At 42.4% G+C, this 24,053-nt stretch overlaps 3 protein-coding genes across 3 annotated transcripts in view; all 3 read right to left on the reverse strand.

Annotated features, from left to right (window-relative positions):
• Window positions 1-513: 513 nt before the first annotated feature.
• Window positions 514-4,857, reverse strand: LOC133422733 (cytochrome P450 2K1-like). The gene is made up of 9 exons (XM_061712803.1): window positions 4,438-4,857; window positions 4,205-4,367; window positions 3,983-4,132; window positions 3,215-3,375; window positions 2,003-2,182; window positions 1,775-1,916; window positions 1,495-1,679; window positions 1,243-1,384; window positions 514-1,157 (listed from the first exon to the last, which is right to left on the reverse strand). The coding sequence occupies exons 1-9, from the start codon at window positions 4,630-4,632 to the stop codon at window positions 970-972; spliced, it is 1,506 nt and encodes a 501-aa protein (XP_061568787.1). The 5' UTR covers window positions 4,633-4,857; the 3' UTR covers window positions 514-969.
• Window positions 4,858-8,981: 4,124 nt separating this feature from the next.
• LOC133422734 (cytochrome P450 2K1-like) lies at window positions 8,982-11,504 on the reverse strand (the record flags this gene model as incomplete). The annotated part of the gene is made up of 6 exons (XM_061712804.1): window positions 8,982-9,169; window positions 9,282-9,423; window positions 9,773-9,959; window positions 10,199-10,338; window positions 10,411-10,590; window positions 11,481-11,504. Coding segments are annotated over 6 exons (861 nt in total), but the record flags the coding sequence as incomplete, so codon positions are not given.
• A 2,175-nt stretch (window positions 11,505-13,679) lies between these two features.
• Window positions 13,680-24,053, reverse strand: part of abca3b (ATP-binding cassette, sub-family A (ABC1), member 3b) — a 28,718-nt gene continuing 18,344 nt past the window's right edge. The window contains exons 18-31 of the mRNA XM_061712700.1: window positions 22,670-22,868; window positions 22,269-22,575; window positions 21,082-21,355; window positions 20,635-20,839; window positions 20,324-20,543; window positions 19,625-19,783; window positions 18,096-18,268; window positions 17,402-17,536; window positions 17,113-17,307; window positions 16,820-17,007; window positions 16,561-16,731; window positions 16,278-16,474; window positions 16,088-16,161; window positions 13,680-15,773 (exon numbers count right to left, since the gene is read on the reverse strand). Of these exons, the coding sequence (XP_061568684.1) occupies window positions 15,642-15,773; window positions 16,088-16,161; window positions 16,278-16,474; window positions 16,561-16,731; window positions 16,820-17,007; window positions 17,113-17,307; window positions 17,402-17,536; window positions 18,096-18,268; window positions 19,625-19,783; window positions 20,324-20,543; window positions 20,635-20,839; window positions 21,082-21,355; window positions 22,269-22,575; window positions 22,670-22,868 (2,629 nt within the window). The 3' untranslated portion in view covers window positions 13,680-15,641. The remainder of the gene's footprint in view (window positions 15,774-16,087; window positions 16,162-16,277; window positions 16,475-16,560; window positions 16,732-16,819; window positions 17,008-17,112; window positions 17,308-17,401; window positions 17,537-18,095; window positions 18,269-19,624; window positions 19,784-20,323; window positions 20,544-20,634; window positions 20,840-21,081; window positions 21,356-22,268; window positions 22,576-22,669; window positions 22,869-24,053) is intronic.

A 24,053-nucleotide genomic window follows, 5' to 3' on the forward strand; every position in this document is an offset into this window, starting at 1 on the left:
CTTTCCAGGACATTTAAAAGCAGTGTGACACCTGTGTCACCATGAGTGAATGTTGTGGAAATGTTCATATTTACCAAAGAACAGTGAGACGTCCAGGTTAAACAAACATTTATTTGCTTTTTGCATGCAAAAAGGAGAGTTGTCACAACAGTGCACAGTTCACAACAACATTAAAAGAGAGTTCAGCTTCCTACAACTTCCAATGAATCTGCATTCAAGACAGAGTATGGGTTTCAACAGGAAGGCAATTGGCTTGCCTCTGGACGGCACTAGAGGAGGTGATGAACTATATACAGCAATAATGGCAAGAAAACATAAAAACATGGAGAACAGAAACGTCCAAAGTTACATTCAACCAGTTGTCAGTCGAATCTTTTTTCTGAATGTCTCTGAACTTTGTTGATTAAAAGCCTCTCTACTGTTATTTTCTTGTGCCATTTATACAGAGTGGAGGCTGCTTCATTCTGTACATTATTCATTTTTTAGGAAAAAAAAAAAAGACAATTTTGTAGTTCAGTCTCACGGACATGCATTGCACTTTTTCCATAACAAAACTGCACATATATATTCAAACTACAACTATGACCACCAAAAGCAAAACTGAAGGTATGACGGCATCATATCAATTGCAGCTCTCCATCTTCAAAGATGTAATGTAGCATGATATTGTCACAGCTGGTGTATTCAAGCATCTGCTCCAGAGCACGCTATTCCCTAATTCCACTTTTAACATCTTAGATTTTCTCCTTTGCCTCATCTCCTACTGTCCTTACCTCACACCTGTCATGCAAGAAAGAGGTGAAGCAGGGACACCATGCACTAGAAAGGCTGCTACCTGTTTCTAGCTATGTATAATTACATGTTTAAGGCATGTGTGACTTAAACAAGATTCCTAGAAAATAGAGCAGTATTCATGCGTTACATCATGCATGCAATGTTGTTATTTACATCCCGTTCTTGTTGTCTTCTTTACTGGCAACTGACAGCGCACAGATTCTGAGGCAGAGGAGAGAGGGTGAAGCCCACAACAGGTGACAGATCCAGTTCATCTTCTGAAACTCCAGGTGGGGGGGTGAAACGGAAGTGCTGAAGGAGAGAAGTGAAGAAAAGAAAGAGCTCCATTCTGGCCAGACCTTCTCCGAGGCAAACCCTGCGACCTGAGAGAAAAATAATTTTAAAAAGTTAAAGATGAAACATGTCTAAGCATTATGCCATGCTAAGGAAAATAATGTAGCAAAGCACCTGCAGAAAAGGGCATGAAGGCGTCTCTCCTGATAAATTTACCCTCCTCATCAAGGAAATGAGAAGGGTTGAAAGTATCAGGGTTCTCCCATTCACTCTCATCATACAGGACTGATGTAAGAAGTGGGATGATAGCAGTTCCCTGCAGGTGGAAGAAGACAACGTAATAGAAGATGATTATATTCAAATTCAACAACAAAAGAATCATATTTGTGGAGAAGTGGATTCATGGATTTAATGTGAGCAGCCAACCTCTTTGATGAAGTATCCCTGAAAGGTCACATCTTTGCTTGTTGTGTGAGGAATGGCCATTGGGACAATGTTGGCGAGTCTTTGTGACTCATGGATAACGGCATCAGTGTATGGCAGGTTCTTTCTGTCCTCTATTCGAACCTGACGACTTCCAACCACCCTGTTCAACTCCTCCACAACCCGGTCTGCACGCAGATTGAAAACATCGTGATTATGTTCAAATGTTTTTCTTATATCCAAGCACTGAAAAATAAATCAAACTGGGGAGGTCTTTCTTCACCTTGAACCTCTGTGTGTCTGGCCATGAAGAGCAAACACCACTTCAGTGTGGTCGCGGTGGTGTCGGTTCCAGCTGCAAACAAATTCATTACACTGTAGAGCAGATTGCCATCATGGTAGTATGAACTGGTGATTTCACCCTCCTGATGACACAAAGAATAAAGGAATTTGTTCATAGTTCAGCATTTACAATCACAGATTCACTTGCCGAACAAGTCTGATTCCTCACCTCCAGACTTTGCTTACGGATGAGAAATGCATCTACAAAGCCTCTGCATATCTCAGGCTCCAGTGTCTCCTTCAGATCTGCGATTATCTTCCGTAGATCCCTCTTGCCATCTTCCACATTTTTCATCAAATTGCTCCTGACTTGAAGGAAAGGGCCCAGGCAAGGAAATAAGTTGTATATCTGAAAATGTTCAAACACAAATCAGGAATAATGCAAGATCACTAGTAACTGATAAGGAGTTGCAGCTGATCTCCAACAGATAGTTTCTAAAGACAAGACAAGATTTTATAGGCTGCTAACTGTCAAGAGAAAAAAAACAACATTCAATTCTAATACCTGTAAAACTATATTATGTGAGCTGTTTTCAAATCATTTTTTACATCCTCCGTGTCATTTATAGAGAAAGTTTATGAAATGTACAAGGTTGTTGCAGTCTTTTTCACAGTGCGTGCTAACCACACATTTTGGTACGCTTAGAAATGATTAAATGTACTCAGGTTTCCATTCATAACTGTCATTTATGACGGGTATTAAACAATTTGTACATCTGCTAGAACAACACAAGCAAGAGATCACATAGGAGGGTGCAGCATGGATAAGTGCTGGTCAGACTGCTGTGAGCCCAGTTGGACACAGGTACGTCCATACCATTGCTAGAATTTTTATTTTGTTTTATTTTTTTTAGTGTTCCCTTCCTACCTAACACAACAGTCCCTTCATACAAGAAAATTACGTTTTAAAAGACACCATCACACAACCATCTTGTCATAAGTGCATGCAGCTTTCATTCAGTGCTGAGTCATGCAAAGAGCTGGACAATTCTTCTAACTCATTCTGATGAGAGAAGTTAACTAAATGCAAAAATGCTCCTTGAACAGCTGAGTCTCTAGCTTACTCTTCAAAGTAGGTACTGACCATTTTCTGAATTGGTTTTGAATATCATCCTTTTGAATACAGTCGATCTCTGTGTAACAGTTTTGAAACATTTTGAACTACCTTCAAACTTCCTTTTGGTGGTGCCACAAGTCTATTTTAGATCAAACCTTGATAATACGCTAGCGCACACAATTACACTTGATTGACATTTCATTAACTGAGTAAGTTACACAGAAAAGCTGAAGAATTCACAAGGTTCCAGGTGACTAGGTTAAACTTCTTTAGGGTGTAAATAAAAGTCACTTTAATTGCAGTAGTAAAATAATTGTGTCCTACCTGGATGGAAGCTGATCCAGTCAGGTGAATAGTCTCATTATCTCTTTCCACCATAGCTTGGAATACAGGATCTTGGTATTCAAATCTCTTCCCAAACATCAGAGCTGATATAATATTTGATGCAGCATAATTAATCGCCTTGGTGTTGTCGAAGGGTTTACCTGCGGTAATATTTTAGCAGCCGTGATTAGACATTAATTGTTCGAGAAGTTGTTGGATTGAAAATGATAACAGTCTGACAAAATAGCACTTAGTCTTGTGAATGTGATGTTTATTGTCATATATATATATATATATATATATATATATATATATATATACACATACACACATATACATACATACATACATACATACATACATACATACATACACACACACACACACAGTATCAACAAACACAGGATCAATGCCGCCCTATGAATTTACATTAAATTGATGTTAAATGGTCAAATATCTTTTTAAATAAGCTAAAGATGCATATGGCAATTAAAAATGTATACATGTATATGTGAACAATCAGTTAATAAAGGTTTAATTGAAGTTTAAAATGAAGAAACACATTTTTTCTATTTATTCAGCTACAAAGTATAAAAAAAAAAAACTTGAACACAACAACCAATTGTCTTGAATTTATAATTGGTGTCCACTGTGTGTGTTTTTGCCATTTCTGCATTTGAGATATACAGTGACCCACTATTGAATCTCTGACCTCTGACTAATTGATTAAAAATGCCCAGTCGTCAGCTTCAGAAAATATAACGTTACCTTCAAATTTCTCAAATTCCTCGATCAGGCAGCGACATTCCTCAATAATTTTCTCTTCACTCATCCTCTTGCCCATTCCAAAGTCTCTAAGTGTTGTCACAGCAAAACGCCTCATTTCTCTCCACGAGTCTCCGTTGGCAAATAGTATGCCTGGAAACAAAACAGGATGACTTGTTTAAATAAGTAAAAATACATAAATAGATAAAACAGTGTATTTCTTACCATGTTCTTGGTTGAAATCATAGAAAACTGGAGTAATTTCTCTGTTTCCAAACTCCTCAGCATGGTTCACCAGAGCCTGTTTGACGGTCTGGTAACCTGCCAGGACCACCACCTTCTTCAGTCCAAAGAAGATTTGGAAAACTGGTCCATATTTTTTGGATAGCTAAAAATAAATGCAGGTAATAGTGAGATTTACCCTATGGCGTTTGCAAAACCACTAATACGTTACTCACAGCAAAAAGGCTTTGGTCAAGCCTCTTCAGGTCCACCTGAAGCAGGTTCCCAAGCAAAGGGAAAGGTCTGGGTCCTGGAGGTTCATGCCTTTCTTGAGCGCTGAAGCTGAAATTAAAGAAGCGGAGGACCAGCAGACCGACAACAACACCAAGCAGTAAAACTGAAGTGGGTGAATGAAAAATATCCTCCAACATGATCACTGAGACTCTTCCAAGTTCCTCCTTTCACAAGTGAAAACTTGAATCCTCTGTGAATTGACACTTTAATTAGGCTATATGCTTGTCAGATCCAGAATTTCTTGTTTTTTCTTCAATGTGAACTGAGCACACAAGGAATCATTGTAGTTATGTTAGTGTTTGACATTTCCCCCAGTTTGTGTGTCTGTTCTGCCCCGCCTGTTTTCCATCTGCCCTGATTGTTCACACCTGTGTCTCGTTACCCCCTGTGTATATCTGGTCTTGTCTTTCCCCTGCTCCCTGTCGTTCCGTACTTAATAACTCCCTCCATCTTCTCCCATAGCTTTTTGGATTCCTGTTTGTGTTCTGCCCTGGAGATCCTGCTCTGCAGTGTTTTTGGTTCTTGTTTTTTGTGTTAATAAACCCTGTTTTTTGGAACTCCTGCCTCTCGCTCTCCTGCATCTGGGTCCTCAAACAACCCCTCAGTGACAGAACGGAACGACCAGTATGAACCCAGCGGGAGAAAGTTTTGCCTTCTGGGAATATGTATACCGGGAGGCAGAACTTTCGATTCCTGGTTGGCGGCACCCGGAGGAGGAATCTCCCTTCTGGGGAACACGCCTGGCTCAGGGTGGGCCCAGGAGCATTCATGCTCTGGAACGACGACGAGGGCCCCAGCCCCAGCTAGCCGCTGTTCAGGCGGTGGTCTTGGGCGCATCGTCGGCGGTGGTCCCAGACGTATCAGCCCCTGCTCCGGTGATGGTCCCGGACCCCCCGCGGCCAGCACCGAGGACCCGGGTTCCCCCGCAGCCAGCACCGAGGACCTGGGTTCCCCCTCAGCCAGCACCGAGGACCTGGGTTCCCCCTCAGCCGGCTCCTCATATCCTGAGTTCCCCGCCAAGTCAGAGTTCAAGCCCCACGCCAAGTCAGAGTTCAAGCCCCACGCCAAGGCCCAAGCCTAGGCCTCGTGGACGACCCCCGGAACTGTCTCCCGGTCTGCCCGTTCACGAGGACGGCCCCCGGAACTTTGGCCGTGTGTTGGCCTGGCACATGGCTTGAGAGATAAGCACATTTAAGTTCAAAAAAACATTTTAGGCCCTCCCAAGTAAAATTTCTACGAACAAGGTTTTTTGATTGCAGTGTTCGAACAATTATAGACAACTTAAAAAACAGTTCACACATGTTTTAGTGCTTTAGTAAGCTACACCATGAATCTATACAGTTAGCACGATAGTAATTTAAAACAGCCTGGGGGTGCATTTTCTTCCAAATGGTGGGGTTGGGGTAATTTGTGCCAAAGGGCCTGGGGTAAGTTGTGCCACTGGCACTTATGATAATTTACTAGATAGGGCTCTGAAAAGCTTGAAAAAATTCAAACCCAAAGAGAAAGAGCTCTCCTGTAGCTCAAAGAATGACTTTCCGATACCACTGAGTGATAGCACTGGTTATGAGAGCTCAGATGTCCAGAGTGATGATGTTGACAAGGATCTGTCTGCTGGTGACTGTCATTGTGAAGTTTGCCAGTAAAAAAATCAAAATCCTATAACTACACTGGATTGGTGGACATAATTGAAGGTGATGACATCAGTGGAAGTTTCTGAATCAAAGTCTTAAGAGTTCTGTTGATGGAAAGCCCGTCTTCACATTTAGAGAGAATGATGAGGGGGCTTTCCCTAGAGGTGATGTGTTAAGAAAACTACCCCCACCACAAAAAGTTGGTGGTACAGTAAGAACGGAGCACAAGTTCATATTCCTCTGCAGTATCACCAAGTGAGATGTTCAGTAGGCCAAATCTCTGAGGAGTAGGACTAGGCTACGTGTTCATATGTTAATAGGCCTTGCAAACTGGCATTTGATGTTGTGAAAATTGTCACGGTTTTGTCAGTTCCTGTTTTATTTTGAAACCTGTGTCTTTGTGTTTCAGTTATCTCTCGACTTCCCTTGTTCCCATCTGCCCTGATTGTTCGCACCCGTGTCTTGTTAACCCCTCTGTGTATCTGGTCTTGTCTTTCCCTTGCTCCCTGCTGGTCCGTACTGTTTCTACCTCCATGTGTCATGTCATGTTTCAAAAATGTTAAATAAATCATTAATAAGCAATTTTGTATTGAATTTGTTTTGCTTTTATATAGCATCATTGTTTGTGAGATTAAAATTATATATGTTTTGCCAATGGCACAATTTACCCCAGTGTATTTTCTCTGACGGCACAACTTACCACAAACTTGCCACAAAACCACTTTTTTTTTCAAAAGCTATATTTCTCATACAGTTTACCTTAGATTCAAAGTGATTGTTCCCAGATGAGATGCACCACATCCTAAACTATATGTACCAATTTTAGTTGGAGGCTTTGCTGTTATCCCCTTGCTTTAAATGCACTTAAAGTAAAAAATGGCACTACTTACCCCACTCTCCCCCTATATGCTTGTCAGATCCAAAATTTCTTGTTTTTCCTGAAATGTGAACTGAGCAAGTCACACAAGGAATCATTGTAGATCAGTACTATATTGATTAGTTTAGTCTTTTTGATGTCATCTGTTTAAGTAGATATTTTGTTTTCCCCCTTTTTGTCCAAATGGCCTGATCAGCAGCTACTGTATATGTCTCCCTCATGTGTCACATGTCATCCCTGAAGTTTGTGCTTCAGTATCTTATGGTAGGGCCTGTTAAAGTTTGATTTTGTTAACCTCTTTTATTAAGCATTATGTTCTTTTTTTTTTTTTTTTTTGTAAATTAATTTAAAAAAAGCTTTTTCTAAATCTCCTGTGCTGCTCGGTCCACCAGAATCCCCCTACACAACAAGTACAGTCCATCCCTGATTCTTGCTACATGCACTTTGACATGTCTGCTCTAAAAGTTGAACAACGACTTTCTGGTTTCTTTGGAGACACTTTTAAAGTGATGCCCTTTGGAATTAATTCCTTGAGTTTTCAAATCTAAACTGCTTGAAAATACAATTTTGTGGCATTAATTAATTTTTAATTTCTTGCCATTTCCAACTTTTCTTTTTCCTGAGGGCCATGCAGAGCAATTTCAAGCTTGACATGATGGAATTTAACACTTGTGTACCAAAGAGAAAACCAGCTGCAGGTTTGAGCACTAATTATAAGATGTACTTCTGTTATTTCACTCAAAGTTAGGTTTCATATTGAATAAAAAGGAGGGAAAAGAAAGAAAACAATACTCCCTAGCAGCCCAATGCCACCATATCCTTTCCATCCTCTCCTAGATGACACGTAACGTCCTCACTTTGTATACTTTGTTTTTACCACAGACACGAAGGGGAAGCAAGTTTTGGCAGGACTGCTGGTATCTGAGTGTCAGCAGGAACTCTGCCAGATGTCAGTCTGGATTAAGCCATCACACCTCCTTTATACTGCGTTCTCAGAAAAAGAAATATTATCCGTACCTGGCGTGTAATTGAAGGGATTAAAGAACTGGCTCAGCAGCTTGTTCAACGTTCTCTGTGTTCTTTAATTCAACAACTAAAACAAAGACAAACAACACATTTTGTACCATATCGAAACTTCAGGTAAGCTGATACACATAAGCTCGCTGACCTAGATATCTAACTCTTCCACCTTTTGGCACAAATCAACCTTTAAAGAACCTTTTTGTTTTCTTATAAACCCGATCAGATAACGTTACATCACTTTTTCCAGTGAAAACTGATGTAACTTTATCCCTTGACTTTTATTTAATGTAACATGAAAACTGCTAAGAAAAGACAAATTTGAAAAGCAAAACATATTTTATTACTATTATTTGTGCAAAAAAGTTATATTTCTTGAAAAAAAAACAAGAAACCAGAATAAATGGTCTATATATACGAGACACTTTGACCATTTGAAGAGGCAGATTAAAGTATGCATCTCATCTCTTTTCTCTATATTTTTCTAAAGATCCCACAAACCTGTCACTGCGTATGAAATTTGCCATACAAAAAAATTTGCATTGCCTAACAGAAAATGCATTTCCACCATTTGCTCTAAGATGGGAAAAAATAAATCCAATTATACTCTAAAAACATTTTCAATTGTGTGAAAGAGCTGCAGAAGTATCCATTAAAGCATTCGGGGCTCGTACTAAAAAAAACAACACACACAATTAATATCAAACTGTTTGAGCCACGTGTAAAAATTTAATTGAATGTTTGACCAGGCGATGATGCAACATGTGATCGGCTGCTCTCATCATTGCAGTGCCAAATCATGTAAAGTGACTAAAATAATTGGTGCATAGATAACGTTCTACATTCACAGATCACTTGTTGAGTATGGAGACATCTGCTGTTTGAGGCTGGGTAAGACAGGATTTAGTGCATTGTTACAGGGATGAGATGCACCTGCATGCTCGGCTTCTCTTCCTCACTGCAGACTGACAGCACACAGATCATGAGGTGAAGGAGGGATGGTGAGCCCCACAGCTGGTGTCAGATCAAGTTCATCTTCTGAAACTCCTGGCGGTGGAGTGAAACGAAAATGCTGGAGGAGGGAGGTGAAGAAGAGGAAGAGCTCCATCTTAGCCAGACTCTCTCCGAGACACACCCTCCGTCCTGCAAGAACAAAATGTTCCAGACATTTAATCCCATTTCAATCATGCCCTAACAAGTAGGAATGATCTCTAACCTCTGTGTAACAAAAGCTCACAAAACGAAGTTGCTTCACCTGCGGAAAAGGCTAGGATGGCATCTCTCCTGATAAATGGACCCTGCTTGTCAAGGAAGTGGGAAGGGTTGAACACGTGAGGGGTCTCCCATTCACTCTCATCGTACAGGACAGAACTAAGAAGAGGAAGCACAGTTGTTCCCTGGGAGCAAAAAAAATATCCATCAACTCTTACATTAAACGTTTTCCAGTTCTCAGAAGTGATTTAACAGTTCCTACTAACAACATAGTTTTGTGGAAGTTGTTGTGGAAAATCAAGGTGGTCAAGAAAGAAAGCACAGAGTAAAACAGCCCAGTCCGAATTCTACAAATCCTGATGTGTGATGTTCTTTAAACATTTCGTAACATGCTTTTATGCCAGGCTTGAGCAGAACTCTCTATCTCTCTATCCTGTTTCCCTCTGAAGTTGGCCTTCACAACTGTTTGACCCACACATAACTGTGTGGGTCAAACATTTCTTGTAGATAGTGAGACACTAGTGAGCTGCCAACCTCTTTGATAAAGTGCCCGTGGAAAGCAACATCCCGGCTGGTTTTATGCAGAAGAGACATGGGGACGATGTTCGCTAGTCTCTGTGTCTCATGGATGACAGCATCAGTGAATGGCAAGTTCCTCCGGTCATCTACCCGCACTTTACGTCCTCCGATCACCCTGGCCAGCTCCTCCTGAACTTTGTCTGCAGAAACAAAACAAGAAATTAATACCTTATAAATCACATCTGAGGTAGATGTCTATTTCTGTCCAAGAACATTTTGAAAGAGACATTAAAAGTCAAAAGTGGGTGAATTTGGTGAATTTTGGACCAAGAGTTATGAAATTCCTTCAATAACCTTTTTCCTACAATGAAATAAACATGTAAATTAAGTATTTCATAAAGAGATGAAAAGATTCCTAAGCTTCAAGTCCATTTTTCAGCTTGAATATGTGGATATTTGGCCATCAGCAGCAAGCCCCATCTCAACGTCGTAGCTGTGGTGTTGGTGCCAGCAGAAAACAAGTTGGCGACTGTGAATATCAAGTTTTCCTCGTTGAAGTGAGTGTTCACAGTACAAGAATCCTGAAAAAAGGGGAAAAAACTAGCGAAATGCACTTAACGTTTGATGTTATTCTTAAAAAGATTATGTCCCACCTCTTGTCTTTGCTTCTGAATTAGAAAACAGTCCACGAGTCCTCTGTACAGCTGACGGTTCAGCATCTCCTTCAGAGACTGGATTAAATCCTTCACATCTTTTACAGTATTCTCCACATTTTTTAATACCACCTGTCGGGCTTTTATCCATCTGAACAGCCTGGGAAACAAGTTGTAAAGCTGCAAAATCACAGTAACAAAACCAGAAGTGATCCACAACATCACTGGATAAGATTCATGGACGGTGCTGAAACAAGTGAAAATAAACACCATAATCACACCAGTTTATGTTTAGTCCAGGTTTAGTGAGAGTGGTTTGAGTGCATGTCTAGATGTGTTCCAATACAGTATGTATAATTGTTTATGTTCCAATAATGTAAAACGGGAATGTTGAGTTCCCCTCCTTTAACCGCCACCTTACCGTGGTGGAGGGTTTGTGTTGCCCGAGTGATCCTAGGAGCTATGTTGTCGGGGGCATTACGCCCCTGGTAGGGTCTCCCATGGCAAACAGGTCCAAGGTGACGGGCCAGACTATGGGCCGGCCTTCCCGTAGGCCCACCACCCGCAGGAAGGTCCATGACAAGCTGGTGCCATGTTATCTGGGTAGCAGTCGTGGCGGGGTGCCTCGACGACCCAATCCCTGGACCAAAACTCTTGCAGTGGGGACACGGAATGTCACCTTGCTAGGGGGGAAGGAGCCAGAGCTTGTGCGTGAGGTTGAGAGATACCGGATAGAGATAGTCGGGCTCACCTCCACACATAGCTTGGGCTCTGGAACCCGGCTCCTCGAAAGGGGCTGGACCCTCCACTACTCTGGAGTTGCCCAGGGTGAGAGGCGGCGGGCTGGTGTGGGCTTGTTTATAGCCCCCCAGCTCAGTCGCAATGTGTTGGAGTTTACCCCGGTGAACAAGAGGGTCACTTCCCTGCGCCTTCGGGTCGGGAAAAGGTCTCTCACTGTTGTTTGCACCTACGGGCCGAACGGCAGTGCGGAGTACCCGGCCTTCTTGGAGTCCCTGGGAGGAGTACTGGATAGTGCTCCAACTGGGGACTCCATTATTCTACTGGGGGACTTCAACGCTCACGTGGGCAATGACAGTGATACCTGGAGAGGCGTGATTGGGAGGAACGGCCTCCCCGATCTGAACCCGTGCAGTGTTTTGTTGTTGGACATCTGTGCTAGTCACAGTTTATCCATAACGAACACCATGTTCAGGCATAAGGGTGTCCATCAGTGCACGTGGCACCAGGACACCCTAGGCCGGAGGTCAATGATCGACTTTGTTGTCGTTTCATCTGACCTTCGGACGTATGTCTTGGATACTCGGGTGAAGAGAGGGGCTGAGCTGTCAACTGATCACCACCTGGTAGTGAGTTGGATGCGCTGGCGGAGGAGGAGGTTGGACAGACCGGGCAGACCCAAACGGATTGTGAGGGTCTGTTGGGAACGTCTGGCTGAGCCCTCTGTCAGGGACATCTTCAACTCCCACCTCCGAGAGAACTTCTCTCGGATCCCGGGGGAGGCGGGGGACATCGAGTCCGAGTGGACCATGTTCTCTGCCTCCATTGTCGACGCGGCGGCTCGAGGTTGTGGTCGCAAGGTCTCCGGTGCCTGTCGTGGCGGCAATCCTAGAACCCGGTGGAGGACACCGGAAGTACAGGATGTCGTCAGACTGAAGAAGGAGTCCTACCGGGCTATGTTAGCCTGTGGGACTCCTGACTCAGTAGATGGGTGCCGGCAGGCCAAGCGAGCTGTGGCTCGGGCGGTCCTGGAGGCAAAAACCCAGGTCTGGGAGGAGTTCGGTGACGCCATGGAGGAAGACTTTCGGTCGGTCTCGAGGAAATTCTGGCGGACCGTTCGGCGCCTCAGAAGGGGGAAGCAGTACTCTGCCGGCACCGTTTACGGTGTGGGTGGGGAGCTGTTGACCTCGACTGGGGACATCGTCGGACGGTGGAAGGAATACTTCGAGGATCTCCTCAACCCAACTGACATGCCTTCCACTGAGGGAGCAGAGAGTGGGGACTCTGGGATGTGCTCATCAATCACCCAAGCCAAGGTCACTGAGGTAGTTCGTAAGCTCCTCAGTGGCCGGGCACCGGGGGTAGATGAGATTCGCCCTGAGTACCTCAAGTCTCTGGATGTCGTGGGGCTGTCTTGGTTGACACGCCTCTGCAACATCGCATGGAGGAAGGGGACAGTACCGCTGGAATGGCAAACCGGGGTGGTGGTCCCTCTGTTTAAAAAGGGGGACCGGAGAGTGTGTTCCAACTACAGGGGGATCACACTTCTCAGCCTCCCCGGGAAAGTCTACGCCAGGGTACTGGAGAGGAGAATACGGCCGATAGTTGAACCTCGGATTCAGGAGGAACAATGCGGTTTTCGTCCCGGTCGTGGAACACTGGACCAGCTCTACACCCTCCGCAGGGTGCTCGAGGGTTCATGGGAATTTGCCCAACCAGTCTACATGTGTTTTGTGGATCTGGAGAAGGCATTTGACCGTGTCCCTCGTGCCATTCTGTGGGGGGTGCTCAGTGAGTATGGAGTCCGGGGCCCTCTATTAAGCACTGTCCGGTCTCTGTATGATCGGAGCAGGAGTCTGGTTCGCATTGCCGGCAGTAGATCAGACTTGTTCCCGGTGCATGTTGGACTCCGGTAGGGCTGCCCTTTGTCACCGGTCCTGTTCATAATTTTTATGGACAGGATTTCTAGGCGCAGCCGGGGGCCGGAGGGGATCCGGTTTGGGAACCACAGGATTTCTCTGCTTTTTGCGGATGATGTTGTCCTGTTGGCTTCATCGGACCGGGACCTTCAGCATGTGCTGGGGCGGTTTGAGGCAGAGTGCGACGCGCCAGGGATGAGAATCAGCACCTCCAAAACCGAGGCCATGGTTCTCCACCGGGAAAGGGTGGCATGCCTTCTCCGGGTGGGTGGAGAAGTCCTGCCTCAGGTGGAGGAGTTCAAGTATCTCAGGGTCTTGTTCACAAGTGAGGGAACGATGGAGCGGGAGATTGACGGACGGATCGGTGCAGCGTCCGCAGTTATGCGGTCGATGTACCGGACCGTCGTGGTGAAGAAGGAGCTGAGTTGAATGGTGAAGCTCTCGATTTACCGGTCAATCTACGCACCTACCCTCACCTATGGTCATGAACTTTGGGTAATGGGTACATTTGTACAAAGGTTCTACTGTGTACTAAATTGTGCATAGAGTTTATATGTTTTTCCACTTACTTATACTAAAATAAAATAAAAGATCAGACATTGGTATTCTCTTCTAGTTTCATGGAGAATTATTTAATTTAAAAAGAATGGCGATACATACCGATTTGACAGCGCCGGTTCCATGGTATGGTTCAGTACAGTACACAGTTACAATGATGTAAGTTCCCTTTTTAAATACAGTATGATACACCATTTTTCAGCAGGTCATATTACATGTCAGCAGTGCAAGCCTATCAATGTTTTTGCATTTTCACTCTGCAGTTCTTTCAAGTCAGAGATGAAATGAGGAATGATTTGTGCAAATCTACAAACAAAGGTAATAAAAATGCAAAATGATTACGTTAAATCTTTATGTGAAAACGTACACGTATATGCAACAACAGTCAATGTTCAAATCAAGGTGCATGAAGGAAACATTGCAAATGAAAAAACTTCATAAAAGGTAACTTGGTGCTTAGTAACAGATACATTCATCACACTTCTGTGGACATTTTTTTTTCTTAGGCGTAGGTATGTTATTTGCACACTAAAAAGAGCTAATCTGATTATTTATCCCATATTTTAATATTGATCCTTATGAAAAGCATGAGACTGTGGCTACACGTCCATGTCTGTGGGGATTTTCCTTTTATTTTGGAAACATCAAATGTTCTAAATATTCCTAACACAATGCACACATCTTTTTAAAAGTTCTTTGAGGATGAACAAGGCTTTAGGAATGTGCACTCTGAATTAAGAGTCACTGCATAACCAAATGCAGGAGGAATAAAAAAATAAAAGGTTGTGCTGATGGCTCTTCCACTGAAAAGGCATATGTTTGTATGCAGAGGACTTTGCTATATCTAAATGAGTCATTTTATTGCATTTTTTAATTGTTTTCTTTTTTTTTAAGAAGGAGCAGCTCTACATAAAGATACAGATATACAGGGGTGAAGTTGGAAGTGGGAATCTCTGAGTTTGTGAGGTTTTTCATAGCACTGAATCATGGCTGTCCAAATTATTTAAAGGAGTGATGCTGCCATGCTTTCTACAACTCTGTCACGAATAATTTCAAGACAATCTGCTACTAAAACATTTGTATGTCAACTCTAATGGGTGACAGCCACACTGTAATGTACTGGCAGCAAAAACAGAATCCCGCTTCCTAAGAGCTGAAAATGGAGAGCACTTGCTGCACTCAGAATGGTAGGAAAGGAATTCTGAGGATTCATCTTCAATAAGGACGGTCTGGTTTTGTTTGATTTCAGCTCCTTTCCCTCAAAATATCATGCTCCACAGGTATTTTATGCATGCATTAATTAATGAGCCTGCATACTCTTGAATTAACTTAAAACATTTAAGTACCATGTAGACAACATGTTATGTACATCTGTCATCAACAGTTAAGAGGCTTCAGGATAATCGGTCCGTCTGTTTAGGGGAAAGAAACAAAACCCCCTTATGGTTGGATAAGGCTCAAAGGTGTGCAACAGTTTCACAATCACAATTGAGTCGCTCATTCAGTGGTGATGATTGACGAGTACCAAAGTAAAACACAACTGCTAAGAAACATAAGAAAGTACTGAAAGTCATAAATAAGAAAAACAAAATATATACAAATGTTATGTGCACAAAATAACCCTGTGACACACATGGTTTGATGTGGTGGTGATGTCATGATCTTTGATTTCACTAAAAAAGGTGCAGACACTGACACTTTAGTACTTGGTATTATCCCACATGCTATGACCATGTCATAAATCAGAATCAGAATCAGTGTTCCTACATTCACACAACAGACAGTGTAAATCACCAAAGACGCACAAAAGGTGGTGCAGAAGAAGAAATGCTGGAGTCCGCAACTGGAACAATCGGTGTTGGGTCCATGTTCAAGTCAAAAATGGAGCTGGAGATAAACAATGGTCTTCTCCGGCCACCGTTCACACCTGCTGTGTGACTGAGGCAAGTCCTTGGACACAGGTTATATATGAGCACTGTAGCATAGTATGGACAATGGACGGATTCCTCCTTGTACCTACTTCCTCCCAGCCTGCGTGCAGTGCTGGAACTGAGCGAAGCTGAGGAAAACTTGCTCCAGTGATATCTGGCTCACACAATAGTCTTCAATTTGGTATTTCTCTTTGGCTGCTTCCAGAGTGCCAAACACCTGGAAAGGAAGGGAGTGAAGAAGGTGAGAATTACTATAGTTTTTTTTTTTTTTAAATCATGTAAACACCATAAGTAAAAAGTTTATGTAATTTGGGATTTGTCTGAATTACAGATTACTTTCATCACAGATGCTTTAATATCTCTGTAAACTTACAAAACTATATTTACCTAAGAAAGAAAATATTTCATGATTCAAGATTTGTTTTACTAACAAAAAAGAAAGAAAAGCGAGTCTCCACGTCTTCACAAATATGTTACAACTTAGTCCAGTAGAGGGAGATGTGACATCACTGATGTACTCTGCTACTGTACCTGTGCCCAGGTTAGTGTTTTGTCAGTCAAATGGTAGTGCACCATTCCCTGGTGCTCATCTTTAAGTTGACTTCCTGCAAAAGAGCATGCACAATTAGGTATGGTTTGCTATTCTTTTACATCAACATAACAACTTAACAAATACATTCGCGTCAAGTGTTAAATACGGTGTACTTTTCTAACATCTGACCTGGAAAAGTGCTTTCGATGAAGTCTTTAAAAAGCAGTAAGTCACTGTCCTCCAACTCTGCTTCCATATGAACTTTAGCCAGCAGGGTGTAGCCGCTGCCAAACTTGCTTTTCAGGTGTTGAGGACTCCCCAGGCATTTGAACTGCCCGTTGACCATCACTGCCAGCCTGGTGCACAGAGCCTCGCACTCTTCCATACTGATGAGGGAACACATCCAGGTGACGGTTATAAAAGTGTAAGCAGAAATAAACATCTATCAGATGGATATTACACAAAAACTCACCTGTGAGAAGTGATGATTATGGCCTTGCCAGACTCCCGAGTGCGCGTGATGGCGTCCCACAGCAGTCTCCTGGCTACAGGGTCCATCCCCGTTGAAGGTTCATCCAGGAAGATGACTGGAGGCCCACCGATCAGAGCCATGCCTGCGCTCAGCTTCCGCTTATTACCACCACTGCGCATGTTCGTAGTAATTAATGATCAATAAAACACAGACCCGTTCAGGGGACTTTGTAGACGGTATAATACAAACATCTTCCTACCTGTAGCTGCGGACCAGTTTATCAGCATGAGGCTCGAGCAGCAGTGACCTCAAAACATTCTCCACACAGCCAGACACATACTTCTCAGGTATTCCTCTGAGTCTGGCATACATACTCAGGGTCTCTCTCCCAGTCATGTGGTCCAATACAGCATCAAACTGAGGACAGTAGCCTATGCGTTGCTGCACCTGCAAAAATGATGTCATTTTGTGGTGAAAACAAAACACACAATGCTGCTTGCATCCATACTGATTTCTACGAACACCCTATCCCTCCAGTCTTCCTCTTCTCACCTTCTTAATGTCCCTCAAGATGCTGTATCCATCAATGTAGGCGTCCCCAGATGTAACGGTCTCATCTCCTGTCAGCATCTTAAACGTTGTAGTCTTCCCTGCCCCATTGAAGCCCAGGAGGCCAAAACATTCTCCTTTCCCTACAGCAAGAGACAGCCTGTCCACAGCCAGAAGACTCTCCCCGCTGCTGTACACCTGAGATGGAACGTAGCAGGGGATTAACGCCACCTTTTGGTAAGTTTAGCTAAAAACAGACACATTTTACCACCGAGGCAGCAGAGTTCCACACCTTACTGAGCTCCTGCAGGATGAGGGGGCTACCGACCATCGACTCCACAACTGGCTGGCACTCCAGGACCTTCTTCCTCTCCTCAGCCACATCCCTGTCCTCTGGAAGCTGTGTGCCATCCTCTACTAGAGGCAACTGGCAAACACAACCCAAAATGTAAGATGATAAAATACCTTATACAATTGTGAAGCGCAAAGAATTAACACAGCCTCGAGAAATACCTCAGGGATAAATCTCTGTGGTTTTGCTTACAGATTTAGCTCTAAATAACCATTTCCAAAACAGAAATCAGATGAAGAATCTGAAGTTTTAGTCTCCTTTGGAATTTAATGTCAAGAATCTTTTAAATAAAATTTAAGGTGAATTGTTGATAATTAATAACAATTACACATTTGTAAAAAAAAAAAAAAAAAAATGTACAAAATATTCTGTTTAAAATGTACAAGTTGACATACCTCTCTTGTAACGAAATAAAGTAAGAATCTCATGAACCAGTCTGGTCGGAGTGTTACTGTTCACCAGATACTTGAATTCTCTCTATGGTTCAACAGACTTTGCACGACTGCACTGCTTAGTTTATTTTGTCTTGAGGGAGTTTCCCTTTTAAGTTCTAGGCTTGAATTTATTTAACCAGGCTGTAAAACCACTTCCTGTGCAGTGCACGCTGAGTTTAATTGTACATGTGTGCATCTACCTGCTTGCGCCTTCTTCCCAGAGAGGCGAGGATTCGCCGCAGAGTGCGGACGCACTGAAGCTCGATGACAAACAGCAGAATAATGAAGACGACGCCCTGCACCGACAAGGCCACGAGAAAGCGGCCTATGCCAGGCTCCGACATCGAGAAGTAGTTTTGCTGGTACGTAATGTCTACAAAAAGACAAATTGAAGGCTGAACCAAAGTAAAAAAGCTTAAATGTAAGAGGTTTGATTTATTTATATGGTGAGAAGTCACTTCTCTAATGTCCCAATTCTAAGCAAATGTCAACTGTTCCAGCATGACAATTATTGAGTTTATTCCCATTACAAAAATTGGTTGTTCTGAGCCCATGTCACATTTTCATTGTTTTAGGTCCATTAGTACATACAATACCAGTCAAAAGTTTGGACACACTTTCAAAGTGAGTCCAAACATTTGACCGGTAGTGTAAATGTGCAGCAACAGCTCTCATCTTTTCATTTCTCAAGCTACATTGAGGCAGTACTAAAGTTGCTTTCGTCAACGAAAATTATGACTAAATATCATTGTCAACGAACCTTTATCACCTGAGGAAAACAAGATGCAACGAAAATGCTGGTCATGTGACGATAACGATAATTAAATATATAATGCAATATCGTAGACAAATAAAAACATAGACTAAAATGTAGATTACAAAATAAAAGCTATGCTAAAATGTGTCTTCATTTTCGTTGACCAAAACGAGATGAAATGTTATAACAAAGATCCTTAATATACATTGTTTAAGTTGTTTCCTGCGGTTTAGTGGCTACTGCTGGGTGACGTCACGTCCTCAATCCCAGTCGCGGCCCGCGGGGAATCAGATCCAGCAGATGCAGCTGCAGAGTTAGAGGCTGATGCCGTTAACGCCATTAGGTTCACGGGTTCACGTCAATTAAAGAGAAAGTTAAATCGTGATAGGGACCGATTGCTGGCCACGCGGGGATCTTCTCTGGGGCTGGGAGAAGAAGAAGAGACGATCTTTGGATACACTTTCGTTACATAGACGTGGAAAAGAAAACCCAAAGTGTCGTCGAAAAAGAAAAAGGTGGGGAGAAATGTGGCCCCAAAATCACAGGAAAAAATAAATATATTGTAAACTCAAATTAGAGCGTTTTCTGTATCTGGAATTCATGTATTATTAAGTCTATAAGGTAAAAATAATATAATAATAAGATAACCTTGTTTGAATTGTAAAATGGGTTTGGCTAAATACAATCTTTGACTAAAACTAGACTAAAATGTCATCAGTTTTTTTCGACTAAAACGAGACTGAAATGTCATCAGTTTTCGTCGACTAAAAACTATACTAAAATGGTCATGGACAATTCTGACTAAAATAAGACTAAAATGCTCAGACCTTTAGTCGACTGAAACTTGACACGACTAAAAGGAGTATGAACGTGACTAAAACTAATAAAAACTAAAATGATAGCTTGACCCAAAGACTAGACTAAAACTACAATTGAAACAGGCTGCCAAAAACATCACTACATAGTACTTACTGAAATATTTGCAGACTCCTCGGCTGATTGGACTGGAGGTGCAAAATGAGAGGAATTCGTAGTTCTGATAGAACTGGCTGAAGGACATGCCCAGGCAGTAGTTTGGGAAAATCAGGAACACCTTATCCAGTAAGTGCGACAAATCCTGCAGTTTCAACTCTGCAGAGACAGATTAAAAAGAGGCAGTCAGGAGGATGTGGGGGAGACATTGTTTTGTTTGGTGTTTTCTTCTCTTTCTTTTCCAGGCTTTGCAGTTGTGTTTTTTTCTTCTTCACGGTAAACAAAGTGTACACAGTCTCTTTTGACGCCTTTCTGCAGCCTTTTCCGGTGTCAGTACATGACACCTCACTCTCTTTCTGCACAAATACTGCAAATATTACATATTTTATATTTCAGACCCAGCCAAACCAGGATCATAAGATGGTGATTCAAACATATTCAAGACCTAGAGACTGATGTTTACTAAGTTTAGTATGTTTTTTAGTAAATTTATAGTTGAATAGATCCATTTCTACTGAAACACGCTTTCTTTTCCAAGTCTGGCATTTTTCCTCCATCAATAATTACCGGTAGTAGTTTTTGTTTGTTTGTTTTTTTAAACTTCATTGGAGACAATCCCTTCCATGCAATTCCCCTTTTTTTAAGTCAAAAACGAAGATAACAAGTTGACTCTGGAGTTGTTGATGGTCTGTCTCTCACCTGGGATCGTCATGATGGTGACAGCCAGGAAGGTGGCGGTGCCGGTGATCACGTTGAAGATGGTAAGCCGTGTGTAAGCTGTAGCCGCGGTGGAGAAGAGGAAGCTGAGCAGGTACATCAGAGGCACAACAGCCCAGCCATACAGCAGCAGCAACAACAGAATGTCAACCAGGTGGTTGTTGTCCACAAAAGCCTTGATTCCAAACGCTTGGAATACCACCTAAGAGCAAAAAACAGATGCAAATGTATGCCTCGGTACAACAAAAATATGGACTTTTCTGATGTTAATGAAAGGTAGATGCCACACTGACCAACATGAGGAGGCAGGGCAGCAGGAAGTTGACGAGATCCCACAGCAGAGCTGAGAACCAGAAGTTGGACAGGTAGACGCCGCTGACCTGCTGCACGTGCTTCGACTTGAGAGAGGACTCTGTTACAAGCAGCAAGGCGAAAGTGCTGGAAAGGGACGCCATCCCATACATTAGGTTGATGGCAATGGCGAACCCCGTCTTGCTCCTGCAGTTGTCAGAAAACCGTGAAACGGTCAGGAGTGACAGCACCAAAGAAGAAGAAATAGAGCACAATATACAACCACGTGGTAAAGACAGTATAGCCTCTTTCAATTTGAAAGTATTTCTGTCAATGTTTGGTGATGTCAGGATACATGCGTTTTTCATGTGACTGTGTATGATTTTTACCCCAAGTCCATTTAATGACTTTATATGAAGCAACTAATCAAGCTGTCCGTCTTAACTCACTCTGTGAGCTGTCCCAGCGCGGTCTCAGACAGATTGCGTGGCATGGGGTAATTGCCCATCTCTATGGAAGCGTTAGGTCCGGCCACGAGCTTGAACAGAGCGTTGTCCACCATCATGAGCGCCGTGGCGGGAGTATGGTAGCCCTGGTTGTTGAAGTAGGCTGTTGCTTCAGCATACCGTTTGTCCCTTCCTTGAAAAGCAGCACCGACAACGCAGCGCTCATTGAAGCTGCCACCTTCTCGCGCTGCCTGAGTTAGGATGTAATCGGTGATGTCTGCCGGGAAGAGAACAAAGGATTAAACATCACTTTGAAGTTTGGTGGAGCCCCTTCGTGGCTATAGCCTGCCTGAAGTAATTTAGAGATGTTGTAACGTTTTGTAATTTTTTGTTCATTTTTGTTCATTTCTGTCCCTTTTTTAGCAGCTGTTTCTCTTAAAGTGTCATTGTTTTAGAGTCTCTTTTGGGATCAACTGAACACCTTTTTAGTTGCTGTCAGACCATTTGTCACTTTCAGTGTCTTTATTTTTCTGTTTGTGTCTCTGGAAGGCAAATCAAATTTATATATAGCACAATTCATACGGACAGAAAGTTCAAACAATGGAAATTAAAGAGGTTACATAAGAAGTAAATTAAATTAAAGAAATTACAAAAAAACTGAGTTTGGTGAAATTTATTTATAATTTCCACAGACCGACTTCAAACTCAAAATTTTGAAACAGCTGTGTTAGATTATTTGATTCTGATACTTCAATTAAATGTCATTTATATAGCATCCTATTACAATACAAGTTGTCTCAAGGTGCTTTCCGGAGACCCAGAGCATGACTTCAAGACCTCTAATTCCAATAATAAGGGAAAAAAAAAGGGGGAAAAAAAACCATAAAACAAAATTAAACAGACAGAAAATCCCATGGTCATGCTACCACTAAATAACTACAAAGCATTCATTTAGAAACAGGTGTAACAACTTGGTTCTCCGAACTCTTTTCTGTGCGACTTAGTAGGACCAGCAGACCAGTCTGGGTTTCCACTAGGCCTATCTTTTTTTTTTTTTTTTTTTTCCCAAAAGAGTGATTTCAACAAGTAGCTGTTTTCCCTCTCTGCTGTTCTCATTTTCAAGAAATGTTAACAGTTATTTCACAAAGGGATGCTCTAAAACATGTTAGTCTTTTTCTTATCAGACTTACCTGTGATATTAATGAGTTGACCCTGCTGGTCGGTGAGTTGGGAAGTGTAGGCATTTGCAAAAGCAGCTGCAAGAGGACCTGCCCCCGGCTGCAGGGACACGGGGACCCTGGTGGGACCATACTGACTGAGCTTCAGCCTCAACTGAGGAGCATCCTGGTGATCAGGTAAGGTGCGCGCCACAAATAAAGCCACAATAGTGAAGATCAAAGGGACCAGGAACTGAGCCACCATCACCTTCCAGTTCCTCCAGCTGTATAGCGCCCTCTTTAGAAACATGGCATAGAACTGTTGAAGGTGTAGTCTGACCTGGTGGAGGTAAATATCCACATTTAGACGTGAGCATTATAAGTGATATGTGAAAAATGCACACAAAAGCAGCGTTTTGCTTATTCAATCTTACCCCTGTGTTTAGCTTAATGTTGGAGCAATCCTCTGAGATGAGCGTGCCGCTGTCTGTGAAGTCAGTGACATCAGTCAGGCCGCTGATGCTGCTGGTGTCGTCCGTGGTCCAGTCATTGGAGCGTCTCTCATGCTGGTACTGAAGGGCTGGAAGCTGGATAGCCTGGATGTCCAAACTGGAGTCCACAAGCTTTCCTACCCTGAAAACACACATCAATAGTACATTACCAACGGATGGTGTTGAAAAAAAAAATTATGAAGACCTTAAAACAAAAGTAAATGAATAATGTGATTTATAAAAAGCTATTTTTAAGAGACATCAATCATAAAAACGTTAAACATTGCAAAAATTACATACTGTAATCATTTAATCTATTGTTGTTTTGGGGTTGTTTTTTTTGTTTTTTTTTCCAGGTGAAAACAGCCAGGACTGCCTACAAACAAAGCTATTTCTGGGTCGTAGTCTTTAGTGAGAGAAAGACGCCAATGCACCAGGCTAAATCCAGCTGTTACAGACATGCATTTCGATACAAAGTGTTTTCATGAGCAGATAGTACAGAGTACAGATTAATTCATCTACTCCGTTAGTGGTATCTTTTCACTCGTCTTATCTGCAGAGTGCAATAATGAAAACTTGAAAAACATGTTTTACGTGTGAACTCTTAAATGCAAACACACACAAAAAAGTTACAACAGCTTGGTTAAATCCTCAATTATTTCAGTCTATAGACGAATAAATAGCTGGAAACAATTTCACTAAGCTGTACAATACGGACCAACACAAGAATGTTAAAAGACCAAATGATCAGGAAGCAGCTTGCTTTGGTGCCGTATTTGATGTTTGATGAATTGTGTAAATGGCAGGGCACACTGCTGGGCTCTCAGTGTGACTAGTAAATAATGAGGTCTTGCCAGGACCAAATATAAATTTGCACATGTGAAGTAGCACATGCACTGGTCTTGTGCTTGTTGCTACGGTTACAAACTACCAAGGAAGCAGAAAGAACTCATTGGTGAGCAGCTGGCAGCTGGGAACCAGAAAGAGATGGAAATCGATAAGCTGAAAATTGTCCCATTTGTAAGCAGGTATGGTTAAAGGTGTAAAAACTTCCTCAAAAGCAAATGCATGAATATGCACTGAGGATGCTTAGGAAAAATACCCTTTAAATTGTTATGGCTTTAAATCTAAAGATCCAATGTTAAAATAATTTTACACAAATTGTAGGTGCAGCCTTACTAGTGCATGCTTAACCCAGTTTCTAATTAATTCAAATGTCTATCTTCCTACATATGACAAGATTTACACTCTTCATAGCATGAAACTATTCGACTATTGTAACGGAAGCTGAAATAACTACAGGCTCTGGCAGGAATAAGCAGGTACA

The sequence above is a fragment of the Cololabis saira genome, chromosome 21 (genome assembly GCF_033807715.1).
Source record: "Cololabis saira isolate AMF1-May2022 chromosome 21, fColSai1.1, whole genome shotgun sequence".
Lineage (NCBI taxonomy): Eukaryota > Metazoa > Chordata > Actinopteri > Beloniformes > Belonidae > Cololabis > Cololabis saira.